Below are 26951 nucleotides of genomic sequence, written 5' to 3' on the forward strand. Positions count from 1 at the left end.
GTTAAAACAAAACACAAACGTAGAAGCAAGTTTAAATGTTGTATATTATTTCTATATACAGTTTCTGATGCATAAACTGCAAATAATGCACAATGTATTCCCTATAATCCCCATCCAGCAAACATCTCGGCTATCTGACAAAATGCCGCAACTCAGCACGTCCACACATTGCTGAGAATGAGATTTAGCGAGTCAGCAGGTGAAATTTGCCTCCTTAGTGATGCTGCAACTTTTGCATTTTTAGCCTTTATGGATTGTAATTGGTCAATGCTTTCCTTTAAACCAAGTGGAGTGAGTACCTGGAGAAAACTCACTCAAACACAGGCAGAATATGCAAACTCCACAAAAAAAAGCTCAGCTGTCAGTCAATCCAAATCTAGGACCTTTTCACTGTAGGGCATGAGTGCTAGCCACTGCAACACTGTGTTGCTCTGCTAAGATTAGAAGACCATCAGGTACCATTGTAGTTCTGACCGCCGGTGGCATTTCTCCCATGACCTGCTTGGAACCAATGGGGGGGTAAAGTAAATACATTTTGGGTTTAACTTGGTTTTCATTTGAAAACCAGTTGTAAAAGGGATTTCAATGGAAACTCATCCCCATATAAATAAACATACAGTCTCCTCAGTCTGGTTGTGCTGACAAATTTGACCAAAATTACACAAAAACAGTACATTAGAACTTTGAGGGGGTTTTTAAACACCTTTTCCTTGGATTGCTGCATGACTTTTTTGAATTTTGTTTCACAGACTTGAAGAGCTTCTGACTTTGCTAATCCAGAGTTTTACCTTTAACTCTAGCACTCATACTATTAGATAAAATATCTCAACAACTGCTGATGAAATTTGAAGTATATAGTCATCGCACCCCATGTTAATTATAATAATCTTGATGATTCTTAGTTTTTCCATCCTAGACCATCATCAAATTGCATTTTTAATTTTTTGTTTTATGACCAACTACATCATCCTATCAGCTGCAGCTGTGTTTAGTTCTACACTCTTTATAATTTGTGCTCTAATACAGACTGACTAGCAATTAGTGCTTGTAAGCTGAATTTGAGGGGCAAAATCATACGTTTCTAGGCTGTCTTCTCGAGCTTCCCGGCCTTTTTGGATGATTAATGCAGAAGGACATCTTGTTAGTTCAAAGCTCAAGTCATTTGCTTTGAACAGTCATGCACTGTATTTGAAAATGTTCTGTAATTTTTGATTTTTTTTAAAGAAATCTGACAGTAAAATGCCCCCTAGAAGCTTAACCTGCAGGTGCAAAAAAAATCTTAAATCGACCAGCACAATGCAGATGATGAGGCAAGGTCAACCTGAAATAAGAAATTGATTTTTTTTTACTAGGTAATTATGAAGATTGTTGGACTGTCATAATTTTAAATAAATTTTCAGGAGCAAAACTTTAACATATCTGAGAGGTCCATTTAAAACACTAAAACGGCCATCTTCTGCCCTCTGGCAATCTTCATATTGGCTGTCTAAAATCATCTACACTTTCCCCTTTAATAGAATCATAGCAGTGTTATATGTGGGCAACAATCAGTGAAAATGCTACTCATTAGAAAAACCCAAAGAACCTCCTAATGGCACATTACACTTTAACAGCTGAACAGTTGGAATATGCAAGGAGCGGACAGGCCTCAATTAAATGCGAATACCAGGTGATTGATGCTGACAGGCGCTTCAATCTTGCCGTCATTCATCATCTTTTATGCCGTTTGAACACCACACTGTCTGTACCTGTGAACAGAAAATGGCTGTTTGAAAGCCACACAGCACATTATCATCACTGTGAAGGGAATCATTGATCCAGAGATCATTGTGTCCACTGGGGCCAGGCAGGAGATTGCACAGGGTCACAGAAACAACTAAAGCAGAGTTTTTGGTTTGTAACATGTGAGCATAAACTGATAACAACTATTTCTCACGTGTGCGAGGCTGGCTTTACTCCTTAATTAGTTATATTTCACTTATTATGTGATCAGCATTTAGTTTTGGGTTGTTTTTTTTACTTAAAAATTTCCTGCCGTTGGTTTGGAGCTGCTAACGATCGATGGCTTTTGGCATCTTAAATAGTCTTTAATTAGCTTGTCTTATTATTAATGGAGCAGTTTTTCATATTTTGTTGCCAAGTCTAGACTGTGCTACAAAACAGTTGTCTGCATTTAGCACAAAAATTGTGGAGCAGACCATTTATTTTCATTCATTTTCACAACTAAAAATCCTTTTTTTTCCAATTTAATCAGGAAGACAGCAGATTTAATTGTTCCTTTTGTAACTCAGTGTTACTGTAAGAACTTGCAATATGAATTATTTGACCATTTTCTGTTCTGCACTCCACCCCCTTCATACAGTTAAAGAGCTACTCTCTACTCATTGTCATTTAATAAAAATACAAAAATCTATTATTATGATTTAGCCAAGTCTAAGACTGAAAGGAAACTGAGGACCACCACTGAAAAACAACTAGTTTAATCCCTGTAAGGGGAACCAAGGATTTCAGAATAAGTAAAGCAAAGACAAATGAAACAGGTCAGAGTAGGCAGGTTGCTGCAGGGAAACGGTAAGAGACTTGGACAATCTAATCCAAATTAATTACCTGGACTGGACTTTTATTTAAGGTTAGAGTCTAACACTGGACCAGTTCACTCATCCTACCAAGTTGTTATTGCTCAGATATGTGAATGTGTTACTTCCATAAGAAGCAAGCAGTGATATCAGCAGCCTTTCAGAATTTCTCTCTTAATCATTAGTTAGGCTAGCAGAGTCAATGCTAGCCTAACTAATGATTATATACAATAAACTTTTATTTGGAGTTGACATCAAACTGAAATGAACCACACTTTGCTGTTTTTTCCTGGCTCCGAACTGGTCTATACTGGTGGCTGTGTGCGCAAACCTTCTTCACTTTGTCATTATGAGGTATTTGTAGAATTTTAAGGGTGAAAAATGAATTGAATCCTAAGATTCAATAAGAAACAACCACTGTAATACGACAAATTGTGGAATGAGCGAAGCGTTGTGAATACTGCACTGTATCCTAACAAGAAGCTCTAGCATCTCTCTCAGTAAGTGCTTGTGAATACAGCCAAATTCTCAGAACAGCCAAGAATTAAAATGCCCATTCAAATGAATTAATCAGACAAAGTTTTCATTATACAATCAGGACTTATGACTAATTTAGACTGTAAAATTTGTTGGCAGTATACACTGGTTAACTTTCATAAGTTGTATTCGATTCACTGGAGTCTTACAAAGATTTATGATCATTCAATCAATTCTGTGAAACCACCAAAGCGGTTTTATGTCAATTAAAAAGCCCTCCGTCACTAAACATGTTGGTTCTTGATTCTACTATAGTGTCCCTCACCTATATTAAAAAATAAGCTCTGAAGAAAGATGGGGGAATCTAGAAGAAAATCATCAGAAAAATGTATTGTGCAGTTTAAATCTGAAAAACCATTTTCACCCACTGGCAGGCAGAGCTGGTGATTTACAGACCAATAATACAACTCTGCCTATCAAACAACACTGAAATTGTTTTGCCATGGATTATTATCAATATTGTGGCTGATCAATGACTAGTGCACAAATGCTGTGAAATATTGGTAACATGCTTGGAAGCAAAAGGTCGATGCGATGAAACAAATACTTTTCTCAATGGTTTGACTTTTTTTTCATGTATGAAAAATTGATAATCAGACATTGTTTGGCCTTGCTGTGATGTGAACACAGCTGGGGTGCTTCACTGGCAGACCCGGATTGCTCTGTGCCAAACTGACAGCTGCTGTTTGTCGTTTGTACCAATGACTAACGCATAAAAGATTTCCCCCAATTCTGCACAAGATGGCTATGTTCAACTAGCTGCTTTGCATGCTAACTCATCTCTGTGTCAGTGTTTTCACTTTAGAAATGGCTGAGTCTAAACACTTAACCCCAGAGTAATGTTTGCTATGCAGTTCAGTAAAAGATCCTCAGGGTAAAGCTCGTGAGCAGCGACAATGGATGCTGAACAGTAAAATATATCTAAAGCACAGCAATTCTTGTTCACCCATCCTCTAGCACAAAAAGAAACATCAAATCAACATCTCGCTCGACTTGTTTTGCCAAAAGGGAGTCTGTGCAATGATTAGAAATTTGTGGAGAAAAAAAAAAAAGAAGTGTGGGTAGCTTGAGCTGCAGGGTGCTATAGATGTGGGCATAAATAAGAAACAACCACTTTTTTTCTTTCCTTTTGCTGACATGTAAATTTGCTTGGCTACAAGTCGATGGCTGTAATGAGTGACAGCCCCTGGAAGTTCCTGTTTGCTTTATAGTAGCTGCCGAGGGAATCCCCAGTCATTAAACAATCCCTGGAAGTTGCTGAATATATGTTGGCCGTTCGCACACTGCTCATGTTGCTTAATCGACTAATCGATGCTGTGTTCCTGCCAGCAGATAAATACCTGTGTGAGTACCAGATATATAAAGAAAAATCAGAGCCACGGGGTAGCAGTTAATTCCAACTTCTCTATTATCTGCAATAAAACAGTTGTCCAAATAAAAAATGTGTATAGATCCAAAGCTTTGTCCTGCTTCACATGTTGTCACACATTCTCCAGAAGAGTACTCGGCTTCAGCCTCAGGTACTGTCCGATTTTAGCCATATGAAAAACATTCATAATAGTTGCACCTCCAAAGAGAAAGCTTATTTTTAATTATGAGTAGCTGTTAAAGAGATCACTTTTCACACAACATTGTGGGGGAAAAAAAGAAAGAAAACATGGTCACACTTTCCTGCAATCTTCCCTGCAGGTCTCAGTGGATCTAATTACAGCTGTGCCAGCAACCCCACCCACACTCCCACCACACAGACACACGCCGGACTGCGTGCTCCTCCTCGGCAGGAGACCGTTAACTTCCTGAAATCCTCCAGACCTCCTGCTTGTTCCTGGCCTCTCCGTGACATTAGCCAAGCGTTCGGGAAAAGCTTTTCTCTATCCGCGTTAAGCCTGGGTGTGACAGCTGCTCGTGACATGTGAAAACCGAAGCAGCGTTTCGATGCACTCTGCACTCAGCAGGTCTATGCTTTGTTGTTGATGAACTAAAGCGATAAAGAGCAGGTGAGGTGCCAAACTGCCCCCCCACTCTCTGACTTTGTTGGGTTGTTTTTTTTTATTTGATCTCGGTGAGAACAAAGAAAATACTAATGACTCCTGTAAGTAGTGGCATTTGATGATAATACTAATTGCTGATTCATTCTTAAAACCACTCTTTAACCGTTTGACACAAAGAGTTTGGGGATATCTTTATCAGTGTAAGAGGCAGCTGCATTTAATTGTTGTTATTCTGTTTTGGTCATGATGTTTCTGAAAGGAAAATTTCAACAGCTATAAACGGCATAGCTTATTTAATTGTTTTTAAAGTTAATGCACATTATGTGGACATCCTGTACAGAACTGGAAATAAACCTAAGTCTCAGGTATTGCTGCTGATTTATCAGGTAATCACCATTTACTGGTAATGTCTAGCACCAAGCTCGGAAATTTGTTACATTATTTCCTTAAAAGAAAAAGAAAAGAGTCCGAACGGTTGAAAGGTCTATTTCAATCAAATTAGTAAAGGTAGGGCCTAGCAGGCAGCCGTCAGCTGTAGCCACTTTCCTTTGTCCCATCTGTCAGTCAAAACCTCTATACCCCTAACAGGGAGTGGGTGTTTACTATTCATAAAGGCCACAATCTTTTAGTTTTTTTGTATCCGGTTACAAAAATGCTTCCTTCAGAGATGGACTCACTTTTGGAGCCAAAGTGGCCATTAAAGAAACAAATCCTCTTTGATGTTCATTTTCAGCTCCTTATTTTTGCTGCACGATTATTTGCTTACATGTCATTTTTAATATTCACCTTAATGTTGTGACCAAGTGACGAAAATCATAATAAACTCCTAAACTTAACTAACCACTGAGTAAAAAAGCAACGCTCTAAATGGGAGATTAACTGCAACCTGCCTTAGCATCTTCTATCCTAGACCTCCACCTCGCCCTTGTGTCTCCTTTATTTGAATTTGATACACAATACTTCTTAGAGTCTAATACTGCAGGAGCCCCTGCATCAGGGCACCGATGCCTAAACACCTTTGACATGTTTAAGTCTGTCACCCCAGCGACTTCTGACCAAGAGCAGTATTTGATGGCTTGGAATGTGAACCAGTTGGATGGGCTGAGCTTCTGCCTCCCAGACACTTTAAAGTAGGCATGAAGATGCCTTACAGCTTAACATGCCCTGAGGGGTAGATTCAGAATCTATTATGATGTATTATTAAATCTACAGAATTATAAAATTATAAAAAATGAATCGGATTATAAATTTACCAGTGTGATATGCCTATCTCGCTAGTCACTTGCATTTGTCAGTCCTCTTATTTTTTGAGCATTTGAAAAGCACTGCGTACAAGATCTACCAGAGCTACTGTGTAATATTTACAGTCTTTGCACAGGAACCTGCACAGGAACACAGCCGACAAATACTTGATTTTAAACAACCTAGCAACATTTAAGATAAAATAATAATTGATGAAATTAATTCAGTATTTGCAACTGTACTGAAATCTGGTAACTGTTCAAAAAGTTTTCAAGAAGAATGCAGATCATTTTCTGCCACTTGCTGTTTATTACTGAAAACTGAATATTTTTGGTAATCTGTTGGTTGGAAAAATTAAGATTAAGATTATTTAGTTTTTCTTTGTTTTTGGAAGTTTTTATGACCGAGTGATTTGATTAAAAAAAATCAGTAACTTTGGCCTTTTTCTTCGTGGCCAAACCAGAGTTTAAACAGTCAAAGGATATTTAACAGTTGTAAGGATCCTGCGACTTTCAGCAAGTGTCCTTTGAGATACTGCCAAGAAATGTAAAGCAAAGAGTACACTGACATATTTAAAATTTCTAATACTTATAATATGCTTATATTATTTATTGTTTTCTGCAACTCTTTTGTGATTTTTTATGCTGGTTCTTGTTAGTCTTTTGATTTATTTAAAAAATAAGGAATTGTATAATCAGTTTCAGGGTGCCCAGTTTCATCAGATAACTGTGTGGCCTTGATCCAAAAACCCACTCAAGTAGCGCAAAACAATGCTCATTCAAATTATTGTATTGAGTCTTGAAGAGATTTTAAGTAAAGTGAATTAAATGCCAAAGGGGTGAACCTAATTTGCAAATCAATTTACATTAGGAATGTTGCTGGATCATGCTGGATGTACCTGATGTGGTTAATGATGAGGCTGGAGGCGGGAATGAAGAAATCGTCCACTCTGTCGAAGCGCCTGCCGACCGGTTGTGTGTGAACGGTGTGGTGGGAGACTCTTCCGCTGGCCTGATTGATCACCTGGTGAAGACCAACAGAGAAGCAGGTGGGTGTTTAAAATGAGCTTGATGAATACACTCAGTGCTGCTGGTTTCTCCTCATTAAAGTCTTTAAATCATACTTACTTGGAGCTAACAATGAACCGAAAGGGACTAATATCAGAAAGCTGCAAAGGTTTCCAGCATTTTTTAACAGATAAAACTCTTCAGCCTCTCCTCGTGCTGTTGAGTAGCTGGAGCTTCTCAGTAGGAGGTGATGTGTGCTATATTCCTTGGTGTCTAAATAATCATCATGCATGCATGGAAGCGTGTAGACATGTGGTTGTGTGTAGGCAGGGTTTGCTTTGATTGTACCACAATGCTGAAGGCAAATTGCCACAGACCAAATCCCTGCATTACAAATCTCTGTGCTCCTGATGACAAACTAGAATTTCCAATGAAACCGCTCAATTTGACTCAAAGGAAACAATTAAAAAACACACTCATTAAATATTTGTTCCATTTATAGCAAAGGCCTCAAAATTGAACATATACAAAGAGTATTTATAAGGTGCAATCAATAAGTGTAGTGAATTCCAGAATTTAAAGAAAGAAAGAAACAGCAGATTTAGTTAATACTATAATAGCGCGAGTGCTATTTTCAGTGTGTTCCCCAGAGGTCCTGTTTTACCACTTGAAGAATGCAATATGTGCTACACTGGCTCAGCAACCCTTCATCTTGAGTATCATGTTAAAAATTATTACATGAAATTTGGGTCATTTTGATGTTGACCCAACAAGTTAATGTTTGCTGTTCGCAGAGACACAAGTGGTCAGAACAGGATATCTAAAGAGCAGTGTGAATGAGATGGACCAATCCTGATGTGCAATAAAAGCACCATCTTTTGATATATATATTTTAATTTAACTTTTTAATGATACAACACTCTACCTTTGTGGTCAGAAGTTTATGTGCCTGGATTTATGTGTAGTGGTTCAGAACCAAAAACTACTACAGCCTTAATGCCTGCTGCACTCAAAGTGCATTTAATTAACTTAAAATATACTCTAAGGGAGAAGCAATGAAAGTAAAGGTGGGATGCAGATGGAAATTAGCCCAAGGCTATAATCTGGCATATTTACATTTGTTAAAATGTTCATTAATATGTATTGCCCCTCTTTCTAAAAAATAAATAAATAAATAAAAATAAAATCTTTTTTTCAACTGTCAAATAATGCACAGCTGAAGTCACTGAATTTGTTGTAGGGAGAAAAGATCTGTTTGTTTGTTTTTATCACCTGTAGCTTTCTGGATTGGCTTTGTTGGTAATGTTATGCTAATAGTTATTCCTTATTGCTGATTTTACAGCTTACACATGCCTATCTTCACACAGGGTATTTAATATAATCAGCAGGAAGATATTAAGTTCCTCTATCAGCTCCTTTTATTTATAGAATCCTGAAAGGGTTCGTTGAGTAATAGAAAATTAATGACCAGATAATTTGGCACTGTTGGTAAAGGAAAAATGAGCAGCCTTGGACTCTGAGACAACATGATTGGTATTTTTCACAATTTTCTGACAGTTGGTGAACATAATACATTTTAAAGCATGTGAACTATCCGAACTTTGCCTTGATAGTCTGCATCTCTGTGCTTGTTTATATAACTCACTGCTTTCAACCGTTTTACAAGGACGAAAATGGACAAGGACTGCAGAGGAGAGAAAAACATTGAAATATAATTAACTAGTGAACCACGGACACACCTGCAGGGTAGGAAAGTTCTTCTCCATGTCTCCCCAGCTGAGCAGCCACACCTGGTCATGAGATTTGTCATAGTGGAGCTTCACTGGATACGGGTCAGTGCTGACCGTCTGAAAGAGAACACACAACCGATCAAAAACCAAATTGAGCCCAAAGACAGCAGGGCCATGGTATAATACCGCAAGGCAAACTAGACTTGTGTTTGAAGAGATCCCTCTTTGATGTGCAATGGTAATGCTTTTGAAAGGTTTTCCTGCAGACTAATGCACCGTGGGTTGACAGGTCCAAGTCTTCTTTTAACAAGGTAGATTGGAGGTGTGCTTTTTATGTATAAGGTGTGTTTGGTGTTGAGCTGCATTTCAAATCAAGTGGTGACAGACACAATTTCTTTACCACACTGAAGTAATTGCTTTCAGTCTTTATCCGTTCTTTGACACACAGCGGCAATATTCCCAACCAGAACAATAGATGAGCCGTATGTGACAGAAAAGCGCTCCTCATGCATTATGTCCACCTGAGTGCAGAGAGACACCCGGCTCAAAGGGAATACGGAAATCTCAGGGGAAGCGAGAGCATGCAGTAGCTTTACTCCTCACAACAGCAAGAAAAAGCAATCATCTTTTTAAAAAGAATTATTGCAACCCTGTATTCCCACAACCCCCTTTGACTGCAGCTTTCCTTCTATAATATTTGTTTTGCCACAAAATCCTAATGGTATTGTTTACCTTGGCAAAATATATACTGTATTACTGAGAGAGTAAACCTCTCCTAAGAGAGTTATTGCAAATAAGATGAGAATATCTGTTGAATCCTAACTAATCTCCGAGCATGTAGTCATCAGAGAAAACAGGTGTTCGCGTTGTTCTTTTCCTCTCGACTGACAACTTCTTTCTGGCTGAGGAAGATTATAAAGATCCTCAGCCAATATGCTCTAGTAACTTCTACAGATCTGTCAGAGATGAAGCGCGGAGAACATTGCAGCTACTTGCACACAAGTATCCGCATGCACTCTGCAATTCATTAGTTATAATGCACAAAATACAGCTTGCTCATTAAAAACTGTTAACTAACAATTTAATTGGTTGCAAATTTCAAAACGCAAATCGCTTGTTATTGTTGCTTTCGGCATGTCAATCATATTAATAATCCAATGAGAACACGAAAATCTGGGAAACCAGAACTTGCGTGTATCTTACCATTCGAGACGAGTGGCGGGTTCAGGTGGGTAATTAACAACTGGTAATATAATGCAATGAAGCTAAACCTCCAGGCGACTGAATAATGAGCTTGTGACAGACTCTGGGACACCAACCTGCTTACTGGCAGGTCCCTGAGAGGCTGGCAAGCTGTAAACAGCTATCACGGTGTCAGGAACATCTGCAGGGATCTGAACAGCCCGGAATTAGTCTGACACACCCAAAAAACCCACTGACACTGATGATTCAACTCCACCACTCACTGTTATTTCCTGAGGAAGCCTTGCATTAAAAAAAATCCACCAGGAAAAGAGACGGGTGCAGCAAGGAGTGTTAAAGGGGCGGCTTCCTCACACCATCTGTGAGGAAGATGGCAGGATTTGCCATTTTAAAGCACTTCTGAAGGGTTGCCAGGCGACAGTATCCTTGAAGAGGTGGGTCTCAGGGTCACTCGGTCATCACGTTGACGCTAAGGTTAACTGTGGGTCTTGACGGTTGCAGTTTGTATGAAATGGGTCAGGTCAGGGATTAGCAGTCAAACAAAAGCTGATCTTAAAGCTGAAAAAGCAGCACTTTAGCGGTTCAAGTGGAACAGAGCCGGGCTGATGCACTGGCAAGCTTTCAAGCAAGTAAGAAACAAAACAGACTTCATCAAGTAGAAAAATTCAACACATGCAGACAAAGCCCTGCACTCTGCTGTTGACACTGACGTTGCTTATCAGAATGATTTTATAATCTCTCTGTAGTGGTGACAGTAGTGGCTGGGAACCCCTGGTCAAAATTACTGCTACTGTGAATAGTTGTGTGTAAGTAGATAATAAACTGATGTCTAAAAAGACAAATATGAAACATTACTTTGAATATTTTAAGCAAGATTAGAGCACTTTCTGTTTTATATAATTTTGGTGCAAAATAAAAGTTTGGGCACCCCAGAAGATTTGACCTCTCACATAAGTTTTGCCAAGGTTTCCAACCTTGATTACAGTTGCTTGTTAGGCCTATTTTCGTATTAGGTCAGAATTATGGAAAGGCCTGGGGATGCACATTTCACATCTTAATAAACACTCAGACTCCTAAAACCTTGTCCCAACAACTAGCAGCTGCCTACTACTCTAAAGAACAGAGAATAATTGATGCCCACAAAGCTTGACTACAAGAAAATAGCTTTTTTTTAAGTAGAAGCTTTCTTACTTTGTAATGGAATTAAGACATGGTAAACAGAAAGTAGAGGTCAGGTTGAAAGAGCTGCTTGAATAATTGCTAGAAAACCAAATAAAAATAGTTTTTTCTTAAATAGACATTTGGAGTAGGTCTCCACGATTTCATAGAAATAAACTTAATGGAATCAGAAGTTTGGCATCCAAACAACATCCAAACAAACCAGATGAATGGCAGACTGCTTTTTAAAGATGTCGGCGATATCTTTCCTCAGCAAAGCCAGCAACTCGACCTTGAGCGCCTCAATATCAGGATTAGCTTGAGATGTGGGGGGCTTTGCAGGAGACGACGGCTCACTCGAGGGTGTGGTCGCGGTTTGCAAACCAGGCCTCAGATGTGTTTGAATAGCACTGCGGGTTTTAACATTTTTTGCTGCCATTTTACGCCGGCCCGAGTAAAACTTCTCAACAAGACAATCCACAAACCGAAACAGGACTGGAAATATGCCCAAAAAGCGCAAATAAATAACAATTTAATCGCGTCCTACTCCATCAAAGCTCAACCGGAAGTCCGAATGGCAGACTGCTACACTGAACAACGATATATTTGGAGCAAAAAAGTGCAGATTTTCATGAAAAGAACTCTCAAACTGCAGCACCATTTGTAGCACCATTTTAGATTGACCATGCTTTGGGTTCTTGTTGCAGGAAAATGACCTTAAACGCACCTCAAATTCCACAATGTGCAACCTCAAGAAATGCAAGCTAAATGTTTTATTATGGCTTTCAGATTGGGGACTGGGGACAGTACATCAATGTAAGCTTGTGGATAAATCTACTGTACATGCAAAAAATCTCTGAGTATTTAGTAAACAGAATAGAACAAGTAGCAGTGATGATGTTTCACGCTGTTTTCAAGCAAGATAACAAAAATCATCCTCCCTGAAATATTAAAGAAACGTGTCTTCTTCTTTAACGTTTTCTTTTTTTTTTGTGCCAGATGGGCACGATCATCTCTAGATTTTACAGAGGATGATCAGAAAAAGAGAAAAATACCAGGGAGAGGCAGTTTATAGCCAAAAATGTTTTGTTGGTGTCAGACATTGGGGAAGAAGACTGCTTCAGACAGCTTCAAGCTAATAGGAAGGCAACATTGACTCAAATAACTAGCTGTTCTGTATGCAGAACAGTATCTCTGAATGTGAAACATGTTGAACCTTGAAGCCGATGGGCTACATTGGCAGGTGTCACTAATGCTGGCTGCTATAAACATGAACCTGAGGCTATGTTTTATGCAGGCTGAAAACCAAAGGTTGTCAAACCTGATACAGCACAGTATCAGACACAATGTACGTAATACAATGTCCATTACTACAGTTTGTTACTACACTAATTTATGTGCATTTAGTTAATGAATCAGAAAATGTATTTTTATGCTTGGTGGTGTTTTACTCAGATTAATAGACCATAAACTGGAAAATTATTTAGTCTACTGGTGTTTATTACCCAGAATACTAGGTTGAAGGAAGTGTGGGATAACAAAGAAAGCTGATAACCACCATTCTGATACCTTTCACTAATGATCTGTTTTGTTGAGCCAGATGACATAAAGAAAGCCTGGCAATATTGAATTTACATTGGACTACACTCCTCATACATCGTCACACCACAGCGCTCACTTATTTGTATTAATGCTCTACTAAATAGTTACTTAAGTACAATATTCCAACACCTCTGATACAAGCGTTTCCCAAATAACAGGACACAGGTCATTTTTAGTTTAGGCCCAAAGCATTCATATATTTGAACTTCATGAAGGAGGATGATGTATGGAACTGGAAAAAAAACATGTGTGTCCTTCATTCAGCAAAATCAATCACAGAAAATACCCATATGGAGCAATGATGTATTGAAGGTTTTTGTGAAATATGTTGCGTTCAATCAACATGGGGACACCGAGCAACCTTGAAGTTTTTTGGCACAGATGGAGTCAATTACTGTAAACAACAACTTTTCACTTTTACAAAGATACAAACAGGAAAGATTATTCAATCTTTTTTTTTTCTTGACCTGTGTTATCGTCAGACCCTCTCTCTGTGTTTCTGGCAAAACTGACGAGAACTTGTTTTTTCCAGTTTAGCCCGACAATTACCTGGACGGCCTTCTGAGACTGGATGTCAACTATGAGCACTCGATCCAAGGTTGGCTGTGTCACATAAATAAACTTGTCCTTGATGTTGACCGCTGATGTCCACACACACCTCTGAACCGCCTCTCCTGGTGAGGTGGGGCACACTTCCTCCTGCAAAAACAAAGGCGCGCACACACACAGACACACACACACAGACACACACCGACAGTGAGCATATTGCTTTTCATATTACAGGGAAATACGTCTCATTAAAAAACAATTACCTTCACCTCGTCATTTTTCTGTGTTGTTTACTACCTGCAGTCTTATCACCTATGCTGATGTGAGTCGTGCTATCTTGGCAACTTGGATAAATGAGCTTTACGTGGTCCAGCGAAATCTCTGTAATCGCTCCCACTTGTCCGCACATATTCTTCAACACAAAGCCCGCGGACAGTCTACGGCTGTTCAGCTTCCACTCCTGGCAGCTCTCGCCATCCTGGCTAACGGGCAACTCAACCAGCCTTATGGCTCAGGAGATTTCCACCTCTCACCCCCTTCCCTAGTCATCCAATCCTCCAGGCAGTGACCAGTCGTCCATTTCAGACTCTGTGGGACAATTTTGGGAGCTGCAAGGATGACTCCGGCATGTCGGGATGAACTCTTTCTCTCATATTTACAACCACAGAGGCAGCCCATGATAGGTCCCTTTTCACTGGCCAAAATTTCTTGGTTCGAGGGGCATTCTTTAATGTATGAACTTGACTCAACTTTATATTAAGAATGATGGGGAAAAACAGAGAGGAGGGATCTAAACTCTACTGCCGACCTCCCCAGTGATGTCGCCCATGTCTTCTCTGTAGGTTAATTTGCAAACAAAAACATCCAGCTAAGAGGTCATTTCAAGAAGCTAAATCACTAAATCAATGACACTGCTTTGAATTTTCTGGCTTGAAAGAGCCAGAAACACAAGGATTTCAATTCTCTGTGACTACATTGTCCAGGTGCAGCGCCATCTATTGCTGTTTATTCCAAAACAGGTTGGAGGAGTCAGTTTTAAAAGTCAGAAATCCTTCCACTTTGTGAAGTAATCGTTGAGTCATTGTTATTGAACCCTGCGACACCCCTACAGACCTACGCTGTGGTCATTTTGTTGCTAGGGGGGCTGCCAATATCCAACTTATTGCACCTTTAAGAAGTGAGAAATCGAACATCTGATGCCCAGCCGAGGGTGTGAATGGAGGCGGCTGTAATCCTCTCTGTATATGTGTGTTGCCTATGTCAGTATATATGTGGGTGCAATCAATGTATGCAATTTATGTTGTAACTGACAGGTTTTAAAGACTGCAAACATTTGCTGTACTTCTTTATGATGGAAATGACTACAGTGTGATACAAAACAATATATATCTTTTCATCAAATACTGCAGTAGGACATTATGCTGCAGTGAATTCACACTGCGGTGTTGTATTTCTTTAAAAGATATTAAAAAAATACTAGTGTGAAGTTATATTTAGAGGATTTTTACTCTCTACACTTGTGAATGTGGATGATGACATTTAAAGAGCTGCTGTGAGAAATGTGAGGCATCTGATATTCTCCAGCTAAGCCGCCGGATGATTTGTAGAGCTAGTACATTTGTGACACATAAGTCGTCTGTGGGGAGGGAAAGTGCCGAAAACAGTGAAGCAGCAACATCCAAAAGTGTCAAAAAGAGAAACTTTGTGGTAAAGTCACGGCACAATCATGTCTAATCTCTTGAGGTGTTCCTCCAAGCTCTCAATCCAAACTTCTGTAGTCTTATAGTATGACGTGATGCAACTTTCACAATATTTTTTTTTAACATGTACTCATAACTTAGTTGGACCTAAAGCCTTTAGAGAATTCTCCAAGCAAATTTTTTCAAAAAGCTACAGGTGAGTTCCAGCTAGTATTACCCTAAAGTGTTTTGTTTTTTTCCTTTTGAACTAGCATGCTAATTATCACCCTTGAGAGTAAACAAGGTCCTCTTGGAATACATAAGACTTAGAAAACACTTCTGTTAAAATTAGAGAAATATGGAGAGAGTGTTCAAGCTGTTGACTGAGTCCCGTCAGTTTTCTAAAATAAATGTGGCGTTTCTAAAATTCCAATTACTATATTTTATTTACCCTTTGACTGTTTTATGATTAAAATTGTCATTACAAATGTGAGGTTTATATACATACAAAATGCATTTACATAAGTTAAGCATTTGGGTTCTCTATGCTCCTTCTACTCTGGAAACACCAACAGCTACTCTTCCACTCGTTGTTCAGTCCTCATGGTCACACCACACCCTCCTGGTCCAGTTCTATTACTCGGTTCTGTTACTCGGTCATCACGAGTAGGAATGAGTAAGGTGGAGTAGGAAAATAGTGGCGCAGTCTACTGCGTGGATATGGAAATTATTTGTATTGTACAAAAGACCGAGAGCATGATGGTAAAGTGCAAACTGCATCCATCTGAGCGCATCCATCCGTGTTTCTTTGATTTAACCTTTACCAACACCCAAAAATGTGGAACATTTAGTACGCATTTGAATTTTTCCTGCCTTTTTCTGTCTTAAATACTGTAACTCACTTATGGTGTGCATCCCACACTCAGCAATAGGCCATCTTTAACTGCTCTCGAATGCAGCAGCTAGGCTGCTAACAAAAACTAGCTATATTTTTGCCTTTACAAGCTTTCAGTTCCAGTGAAATTCAGAATTCATTTGAAAATTTTATTAAATAAAGCCCTACATGGCCCAAGTTCCATCTTATACAGGGACATGTGCTGAGACATTACTGTGGCAGTTGGCCTCTCCGATAATCTGTACACACTCTTTTAACTGTTCCATGCTCTTATTTTAAAACCAGAGGGGATCATTTTGAGGTTGTAGCTCCTACATATTGGAACAGGCTAAATCTGTCGTTTGTTTTAAACAAGTGCAGAGAAAACGTTTTCTGCAGTCATTAGTTTTTAACCTTTTGTCCTTTTTCATAACTATTCTTCTTCTAATGTGCAGGGGAAAATCTAAGGCTGTATCTTTAACTCACATTTGTATATTTAGACATGTATAACTATCTTTAATTTGTGGTCTTCACCAAACTGTGAAGCACTTTGTATGTTTTAAAAGGTGCTATAAAAAATAAGCTATTGTTATTGTTTACAGTAAACATTAAGACAACCACCGCACTTAACATAACCTTGTAGCATATGTAATAAAAAACAAAACAAAACTCATAACACATCTGATTGTCCTTTGTTCCACAGGAAACCAAATAAAGATGCTTCCTGAAGCAGAATTGGACGTTATTGTGTTTTCTTCCATACGACATGTATCGCAGTTGAGCAGTCTATCTGGTGGATTTGGATAATGGATTGGCTGTGCATAAGCAATCAATCCTCTGTGATGGAGAAAACGTGAGCACTGTGCTGGGAAACGGCCTCATGTGTTCACACCGCAATCCACCAAGACAAGAGTGGAGTGCTGCAGTGATTGATATCCTAATACAAACACCTCTCAGAGGAACGCTTGGCTGATTGTTGCGCGTTCATGGCATCGCTTTATGTATAACAGCCGTCCAATCAGTGCAGAGCTCCTGGATGAAAGGCAGCTCAGAGGAAAGCTGCTATTCGAGAACACGTGTAAATCTAACAGGTATCTATCAGCTGGGTGCTCTGAATGTTTTGCTGCTTGAAAGCTTCAGTGATAAACGGTGTCTCAGTAGGGGAGGCTTGGTGTAAACAGTCCACTGCCATCTGAAACTCACTCTGACTGCATGAGTTATGTTAGTGAATTAACACCATGGCTCAGTGGGTACCCTACGTGTCTAGTGGACATTGTTTTCTTCAACTGTCCATCCATTTGTCCATTTCTTACCACTTATCAGGATCCAGGTCGTAGGGCAGCAGTCCAAACACAGATGCTTAGACCAGTCACTGCTTCTAGCTCTTCTGGGGGGTAACTGAGACATTCCCAGGCCAAACAAGAGATGCATCTCTCCAGCTTTCTTGGGTATTCCCCTTGATCCCCACTTTGGTGATATGCCCAAAACACCTTACCTTGAAGGCATCTTAATTAGATGCCCTTTTCGGAGAAGCGGAGGCTTTACTCAAGAATGGCTCAACTCCTCACCCTCTGTTATGCCCAGACACCCTTTAAAAGAAGCCAATTTCTTGAATCTGCAACATTGATTTACTTTTTTCTGTCACTGAAGGTTGTAGACACAAGTGAAGCTAGGAACCCAGACTGACCAATAAATCGGCAGCCTCATCTTCAAACTCAGCTCCTCAGATCAGTACTGCATCCACATCAGTACACTGCACCAGGCCTGCCTGTCAATCTCTTGCTTTACTCTTCCCCCATTAGTTATCTGACAGAAGGAAAAATAATGACATATTTATTTGAACAATGTTATAAAAATGACTGTTTGAGCCTGTTGTTTTTACAGGTTTACAGAACATGTTTGTTTTTCTTACTTCAGTGAAAACGGCTCTAATGAAATTATCTGGTAAATGGGGAGGAGATGATGGAGCGCATCATCTCATGGGTAAATTGGCTGCATGTCTCTACCTGTTAGCCCTGCCCCCATCACCCTAGCTGTTGGGATGGATTTTTCCACCATGGACGACTCTTCTTGTCTAGTCTGATCTTGATTCTCTCTGGGGTTTCTCTGAAACATGTTCAAATTAATCTATATTGCAATGGCAAGCTTTAGGTCCATTCATTTGAAAATCAGGAGAAAAAGAAGAGCATTGCTGACATAAGATAATTACACTATCATTTATCAAGTGTGTGAGAAAATGCAGATCTACATTTAAATCATATTTGGAATCACTCATATCAATATTGGACAGTTTAGTGACTATCAACTGTTGAGCGTTCGGCAGCTTAGCTGACTCTGAATCTCAGATAAATCCAACTGCTCACAGAAGCTGTCACTCCGTTGGATAGCATGGCACTTGATGTGTAGGATATAAATAGTGAATAACACATTACATCTTTTTCAGAGACATTAACAAACACTCCTGTCTGTTCACAGGACTCCACTGTAAAACACTAAGATGCAAACACTGACATTTTTGATCTATGCAAGCCAAGGGCTTACAAGACTATTCAACCACCTCTTCTCTGCTTCCAATTCATTAAATTAACTGGTCATTGACAAGATCTTCCAAAGTTAAAATAAAACATTTCACAGTGTTGCGAATTCCTGGCAGGCACAAATCATAACAGTCTTTGGACTTTAGGAAAAGAAATGGGTTTTGCGGAGAGGCATGAATTCATATTAAATAATGTCATTAAAATTATTGCAATTAAACTTGACGTATACTAGGTTAGGTGCTATTAATTTTCAACATTGGAGATCTGACACTTATACAAAGGAAGAGGAAAATACCCTGTTAAATACACCATAGAGGTCTCCTTTTATGCTGCATGTCGGCAGAGAAAGCACAATAGGGCTCACACAAGTGTTTTTCTTTTTTTTACACTTTATACTTTTGGATACATTAACAGTGTTTCTAACCAGAAACCCACTGTTGGTTCAGGTCTTCTGTAAAAATGTTTTAAAAATTATTACAATTTACAGTATTCTACACACTGCTTTAGAAATGCATTATAAACTATAATCTGTTTTAACAGCAAGGCCCAAAACTGACACTAGATATTCATTGAGAACTATTTCACTGCTCTTTGAAGACGGCAACCAGTCTCCCACCTTGTGGCTACATATAGCTATGGTCGACTTCTGATATGCTAGCCTTGCCTGGTTGAGTTAGACGTCTTTACACATCTTGCTGTTTTACTGGTGGCTTACGAAACACCTCTGGCAGCATTACTACCACCTTCTGACTGGACTTGGGCTTTACGTACATTTTTAATGATGGAATATAAAAAAAAGTCACTGAATCGTAAATGTTTTCTGACGACTCACCTGAAGAGCCAGCAGCTTCTCACTGGGTTTAATATGCCGTTGGATCTCACATGCAACCGGCTGAATGACTTTGATCCCGTCTTCATAGAACACATAGAACATGTTGCCAATGCCGAGACCTGCGAGAGAGTAACAACAGCGCCGTTATATACGTGAAAAAGCTTATGAGACTGCACAGTATGAACATTTGGAACGGAAATAAGCATATAACATTGTTATCTACTCTCGAAGCATCAAATCACTTAATCCTTCTCATCACAGTTCAGTAACCCTATTACAGAAATTCAATTAACTCAGTTTAATGAATGCTATAGTGGAGCAGAAGCAGTCTAGACGTACCTTCTTCCCGCCACAAAATGTTTGCCACTGCAAGGAAGGAAAAAGAGGGAAGCACAGATGAAAATAAATGCAAGAATCAATAGTGTCCCTTTGTGAGAACTAACACCCAAATACTGACTCCTGTTGAGGCAAAGAGGAAAGTAGACCACATGAAAGTTTTATGGAAGCTGTCTGTCTGACACCAAGTGCAACAAACAATCGATGGAGCCCTCTGCTTGGAAATAATTTGATTCCAAACACTGGAAAATGGAGTGCAGGCAACAACAAGTACTGTAAAACAGCTTATGATTTTTGGATGCTGCAATCTTACGAAGAGAGAGGAGAAAAAACCTTAGACCTCAGATCATCATCTATCAATATGAGCGTTATGGGTAAGCTGCCTTAGACACCCATGAGTAGTCCACAGGTTTCAGGCTCAGATGATTATCATAAGTCATTAGGAAGGATTAATGTGCTGCTTCTTCAGTGGCATGAAACCTGTTTTGGCTGCTATAACAGGTAATTTCTCATTAAATTCACTTAGAAGTGACTAATGACATGAAATGTGGGATGAAAGCCACATAACACCCTGAATGTTCACTGGCGACCTAAGACACAGACTGACAGTGGGCTTTCAAAGCAGCCGCTGGATACTCTGAGAGAAAAGATGACATCATAAGACTAAATAGTGAGAAGAAAATCTAGAGCTATTATATACTTTCCATGTAAAGATAAGAGCAAATTCTTCCACTCAATCATTCTCATCCTCCAACCCGCCACCACCACCACCACTATCATCTCACACTGGCTTTTAACTGTGACCTTCTCTCATTGTTCATGTGTCCCCCAGTCTTCTCTCTGCTTCCATTCCATCTTCCATTTTCATGCATTTTCAGTCTACAAACCAATCTCCAGGCCAATTCACATCCGATTCTAATCTCGCCTCTAGTGCAGTGCTCATTCCCGCAGCCTCTTGCTCAGGTGGACGGATGCAGAGAAAGAAAAGAGAGCTGAGACAAAGCCAACCAGACACCACTGTGCTGTTAGTCAGCCTTAATCTTTCAAAAGTGCTTTGTCAAGTCTTTCCTGTGCACTCTTGCATACCTTTTAGCTCATTAAAAGTTCCACAAAAGGAGCGGGGTGCATAGCGTGGTCTGGAGGATCGAGGAAGGAAGGAAGGCAAGGACAAAACAAAAAGGAAAACAATACAATTTATTTGAGATCTGCCAAAAATGGAAAATGGAAAAGAGGAGCTGAGATGAGATCTTGTGTGCCCCGGTCTTTTCCAATAGTCCACAGTATTGATGCTATTCATCACTTGGCAGAAACACTGTGGCTGTTCTGCGCATACAAGGAGCCCATACATCAACTTCATCATCCATATAACAAAACAAGCTGGCTGCCACTGTAGGCAGTGAGTTCACTCTTTCTGGCCGTAATAACTATGTTTCCACTGGGCTACAAACATCGGGGACGCCACGCTCACCAGCCAGTCTGGCCTCCGCAGTTCCTACCCGTCAGCAAGGTTACATAAATTCAATTTGTTTACAAGAGCACGCTGCTGCGACAGTGGGCCAAACAGCCCGTGGTGTTCACCACAGTGGCATGGCAGAAGACAGTATAATACAGCTAAAGTAATTGGGTCACAGTAGATGCAAATGTATAATGAAATTCAGGATGACTGCCTTAGGTGTTCAGCTTTTTATTGCTCTTTCCAGGTATTCTTTACGAAGTTTCTTGGAAAAACTGACCCAAGACTTATGCTTTAATTATAAGCTCTACACACATACACCTTCTCAACAGTTTGGAAGTACAAATCCTGCTCGCTGCTCTAGCATTATGTATTCAGAAAGTGAAAAAATAATGCTCGAGAAAACAGGCAGAAATATCATTCTTCCTCTTCTTTCTTTCATCATCTACACTGATACAAAAGTCTTTTGAGAACACTGATAGCATGCAGAGCAGGTACCCCACAAATCTGTGTAAAGCCAAAAAGATTTTTGCATGTGCCTGCCAACTCCCACTTGCAGTACATTGAGGCCTGGATCAAGATGTCTTAGGACTCTCTCCTTTGGCTCTTAGCCAAGCCCTGTAAACCTGGATATCAGCAGAAATTTGTCTTTAATGAACAGTGTCTAATACTACTTTTCAAATGCTCCTTAAAAAAAAAAAATGAATAGGTAAATGCATGTTCCTTTTACCTACAACCCCAAAATGTTCTCTTTTTAGAATTTTCTCTGTGCTGATTTTTAGAATTAGGTAGTTGATCAATTTTCTTGTAGGTGTTTTCAAGAAAGACTATTTTCTTAATTTGCTCTACACTATGAGTGACGCTGCCTACAAGTGAAGAATACAGTACTTTCAGCATGAATGTCTGTGAAGCTTCTCTGTCATCCAGGTCATCGTAGACGTTGAAGACGTTTCACCTCTCATCCAAGAAGCTTCTTCAGTTCAGAACTGAAGCTTCTTCTTGTATGAGAGGTGAAACGTCTTCAAGCAACTTGAAGAAGTCCAGACACTTTTCTTTCCAAGCTCCTTAGACTTTCAGCATGAATAAAAAACATTGGTTTTGCCACACGAGATATCTGGATTTTTGCCTAAATGTCTCTGATTTAAAGTGAAAAAAGCTCAGGAATTTACCTGAAACTTCATTTAGAAGTCAATTATAAATCTAGGGAGGGAGTTCAGGAGGTAGAGCAAGTCATTTACTAATCAGAAGATTGGTGGTTTGATCCTTCGCCGTGCCAGTATGCATGCCAAATGTCCTTGGGTAAAATACTAAAACCAAGTTTCCATCTATTGGGTTATTGACTGTTATTGTCTCATACTGCTGCAGTTTAAGTGAAAAAAAAAAAGAAAAACTCACAAAACTGCACACCATTACTGAGAACTGAGTAATTTCCAAAACGAATGCAACAACGTATGCCAAATATGTAACAATAAAGAAGAAAGTGTTCATCCACAACAAGGTGCTCATGGTAGTGACAGCCCAAAAGTATGTAAATATACACATAATATACAATATTAAATTGGATGGGATGTAATCCCAGATTTTTTTTCCTTTACTTTCAAAGCACCAAAGAGTGAGTGCCATTTAGTTCCATTAAATAAAAGAGAAGGCAGATACCGCTGCAACTGGCAGCTCACACCATAGCTATCTGACTTTAGAGTGAACTGTCCCTTTAACCCTCAGTTTATCAGACAACGCTCTGGGCGCAGGGTGGGAATCAAAAAACAGTTCGAGTTGAGACCCGCTTCCAAACTGTCCAATCTATCTCGACTGTATGCCCCCAACTGCTTCTATCATCACTCGCACATTTTTCTGACAGATGAACATGTCAAACTGATGGAAGTGGAGCTTTGACACATGAGTCACACTGAGGCTTTTTTTCCCCATACTCTGGTTCTAAATTGTGCTAAGACAAATAATTTAAAATTTTATGCTTATGCCGATCCCTACAGAAAACTAGTTAAATGCTTTTAAGTCAGCTTTCAGTATATACACGTTGGTCTTTCTACTGAGAGGTCTGACATCATTACCAATGTGCAGGCCCTTTAACACAATGAGAAGTACAGAGTATAATTTTTAGGGGGCAATTTTCATATCATGAGCCGTATGCTTTACAAAGAAAAGCCACAGCAGAAATCTTTATCCAGTTCTAGGAAATGAGAATTATAAAGCAATGCACCTTTGTGAGTCAAAGGTCAGAGAAAATGTCATGAAGCTGTAGCTCTCAGATGGTAAGCAGAGTATCTTTTTCCTGCGTGTTTTGCAAAATGTAAAAATGATGGTTGATACGGCTGAAGAAAAGTCATGAAGGGTCATTTTAAGCGCCAAGATATTTCATGTCTTATTTAAAGTGGCTATCAACTGATGGTGGCTCAGCCTCTCTGGCGTTAAAGTGAATACTGATGAAACAATATCATTTTCAGAGCCTTGTGCTTCTCACTTGGCTTCTTCTCTCTGCACTACAAATACTTATGAGTCACCTAGTGATCAAGTCCGACTTCATACAGAGAAAGTCTTTTAGCTTTTATATTTAACCCATCCATTCTTCAGTCACGAAATTCTTTAGATTTCCTAACAGCTTTTTTTTTTCTTCTTCCCCCGTTGCTTTTAGCAGCTCTGTGCTTCAACAGCAAGTTCCCAGCAGTACTATTTAAAGTCAGGTAGAGCGAGGAAGCTTTCAAAATAACAGGTCTGACGGCACTTGAATTAGAGCTGGGAGCCCGTGGACGACCGAAGACTGTATCATCTCTTTAGGATGAAAAGTATTCAAAAGACTTAATCCCTGAGAGTTTTCAGAAAGGAGAAAAAAAAAAAACGAGTTACTGGAAAGCACTTCAAACATCCAAACTTGAAAAATAAAACTTGTTTTAACTGATTGTGCTTCATCACAAACACGGGCTGCTATGGGAGACATACACGGATGAATATCCGCTGTAGCAGTGCAGCCAATGTGATCCGTCTATAATTATGAACAAAAAAACCCTTGTGGGTTCTTATTTTTATTACATCACTAAATGAATCATGCTCTATCACATTTATAATACTTTGCAAAGTCATGGCAACTAAATCCATTCAACCTTTCAGCCAGTTTAGTTCTACAAACCAGGTTTAATGTAATCACTATAATCATTCAAGTGTAAATAGATTTTAAGTGGTGTTCGTGTTGTGTCCTCTGCTGTTCATGATTTGTACTGATTATGATCATTATCCTCATGATTAGTATTATTACATTAGCATTCAAAAGAATCATCACAAATATTCATAAGCTGTCATGTTGTAGCTGGGGCTTAAAGGTGTTAAAACTTTCCACTGGATTTACGTTATTCATTTCGGAAAGCCTTCACCGTGAAACTCAGTCGACAGGCAGTAGGCTGCTGACACTGCAGATAGCGTCACTGCCTGGTTAGAGTTCCTTGTTGCTGACAGCGTGTCCAACGCTGTGTGAAAGCCTGCTGTGATGGGGAGGGACGCTACTGATGGAAACATGGACGCTAGTTTGGCTCGAGCTGATCTTCTGTGTTCAGAGGATATGAAGCAGACAGCACGGCGAACAGCATAGCATTAAAACAGCTTTGTGAAGACTTCGGTGTGCAGCGGTGGTTCTCATCTGTGTAGCGCCGAGGCCCAGGAGATTGCAGGGCTTTGTTCCAACCAATCACTTGAGCAGCAGATTTCACTGATTAGATCTTCCCCTTCATCTGAAACTGTAAAATCAAGCAGTGGCGTGTTTGATTGGAACAAAAGCTTACAAACTGCAAGATATGATAAAATGGCCAAGAAAACGTGACAGAATAAAAACAGCTAGGTGTGCAGACAAGTGTTGAGGGAGGAAAAAAGTGGCATAGAAGAGGACATAACATGGAGCAAAGACAACAGTCTAACATAATTATCGGTTTAATAACATTAAAAAAAAGTTATGGGGTTATTAAGAAATGCACATGACCAATGATCTCAGTTTTGAATTTACTTTGGACATGTCATAATTTTTTTTTTCATGAAGTTTTGCAGTGATAAATGTTTACCTACAGGTAGATATCAGCTGTGGGGCTGTAAAAATGTCTAGTGTTCTTTTCATGGTGTATATCTGAAAGTTTAAGTTACTTTAAACAAGAATTTGTTGGAGGACCACACTGAGATCTAACATGGACGATCCTAAGACCTCATCACTCGATGGCTTAGATACAGACATCAGATGAGGACCAGCAGTAAGTGACTGTGCGAGAAGTTTTAATGGTCTATTGTTGGTCACATACCTCTCTGCTTATCTTGCAGATCAGCAGGTATCTGTAGTTATTAGTCTGTTTACTTGCACAAAATTTAAATAGCCTCTATGCCAACTGTGGTTCGCACCAACACAACATTACTATTGAGGTGGAACAGGAAAGGTTGCCTGATTATTTCTGCGTATTAAAAAGCTGATAAGCATCACAAATTGCTCTATTATGTCTGACATTAATGATTCAATCTAGATACTTAGCTGGTTGAAAAACACACTACACTAGTGGGATGAAGAACACAAGAATAAAGGGAGCTGTGGGTGTCACTTTGCAAAAAATTAACAAAATGCATTAAAATTTCTCATTCTGGAATACAAGTGCTCTAAGCAATAAACCTCAGCATAGCATCAACCTCAGAATCACATCACACCTCCTACAGTTGCACACAGTGAGTCACTATCTTTATTTTCACACATGTACAAAATTAGGAAAATTAGGTTGTGATAATTTCCACATGTGGGACATACTACAAAAAAGGCTCTGTGTGGTTTAGATGAGGACACTGTTACAATAGAGTTTAAAGGAAGAAAAACATGTGACGCCCACTCACTAGTGGTGAATGTGCAGAACAATTAGATGCTCTGTTAAAACATCGAGACAGCCTGATATTACACTGACTTTGTAGCAGGGAGCTGGCAGGTTAAACACTGGCTCAGTGTTCAGTCTCGCTGTGTTACCTGCACCTCCGCTGGTTGAGCCCTAGAAAAATTCATGGCTGCAGTGCTTATGTGGAAATGGCTCAAGATACCCAACTGCCAATTGAAGAAATAAGGACAAAATGTCACCAGTGCGAAATAAACATGAAAACAGAGCCCTAAAAATCTCAAGACTGGAGAATATCCAGACTGATTCAGACTGAAGACAGTCTGAATTTCTCCAAAACAATTTGTCTGTACCCTACAGGTGAAATAACTGTACCTTGTCTGCAGCTTTGCCACAAAATAATGGTTTTAGGACTCAATAGGTGAATCATATCTGAGTGGAGATGTTTCGCAGCGGAAATGCTTAACTCACTTTTCAGCCCACTCGAATTTCAAGACTCTCTGTTCCTGCTGGAGTATTTAAAGGTCATACATTAATTAATGAACCTTTACAGTGAGTCACGAAGCAACGAGTACAGAGGAAAGAATATAAAGCAGAGAAAATATAGTAATAATAAATAGATACTGGAATTGTGAGTCAAAACCAGAGTAAAGAGAAAAATGGGGATGTACCTGACCTGCCAGAACATTAAAAGCCATCTTTCTCTTGAGCTGCCAAAACAGCTATGACCCTTTCAGGACCTCTGTGGGTGTCATGCACTATCTGGTACCATGGTACTTGCACCAG

General features: G+C 39.5%; 1 protein-coding gene and 1 long non-coding RNA gene across 3 annotated transcripts in view; one reads left to right on the plus strand and one right to left on the minus strand.

The window, feature by feature from the left end:
* LOC145430182 (uncharacterized) overlaps positions 1-13863 on the plus strand; it is a 35374-nt gene extending 21511 nt beyond the window's left edge. Inside the window, exons 2-3 of the long non-coding RNA XR_013910625.1 lie at positions 7217-7394; positions 13579-13863. This is a non-coding gene — a long non-coding RNA (uncharacterized LOC145430182). The remainder of the gene's footprint in view (positions 1-7216; positions 7395-13578) is intronic.
* fstl5 (follistatin-like 5) overlaps positions 1-26951 on the minus strand; it is a 198655-nt gene that overhangs the window by 2715 nt on the left and 168989 nt on the right. For both annotated transcript variants that reach the window (XM_026182987.2, XM_026182971.2), the window contains 5 exons: positions 19857-19883; positions 19518-19636; positions 13596-13745; positions 9093-9200; positions 7245-7369 (listed from right to left, as the gene is read on the minus strand). In XM_026182987.2, the coding sequence (XP_026038772.2) occupies positions 7245-7369; positions 9093-9200; positions 13596-13745; positions 19518-19636; positions 19857-19883 (529 nt within the window). The remainder of the gene's footprint in view (positions 1-7244; positions 7370-9092; positions 9201-13595; positions 13746-19517; positions 19637-19856; positions 19884-26951) is intronic.

Source organism: Astatotilapia calliptera, chromosome 2, assembly GCF_964374335.1.
Source record: "Astatotilapia calliptera chromosome 2, fAstCal68.1, whole genome shotgun sequence".
Lineage (NCBI taxonomy): Eukaryota > Metazoa > Chordata > Actinopteri > Cichliformes > Cichlidae > Astatotilapia > Astatotilapia calliptera.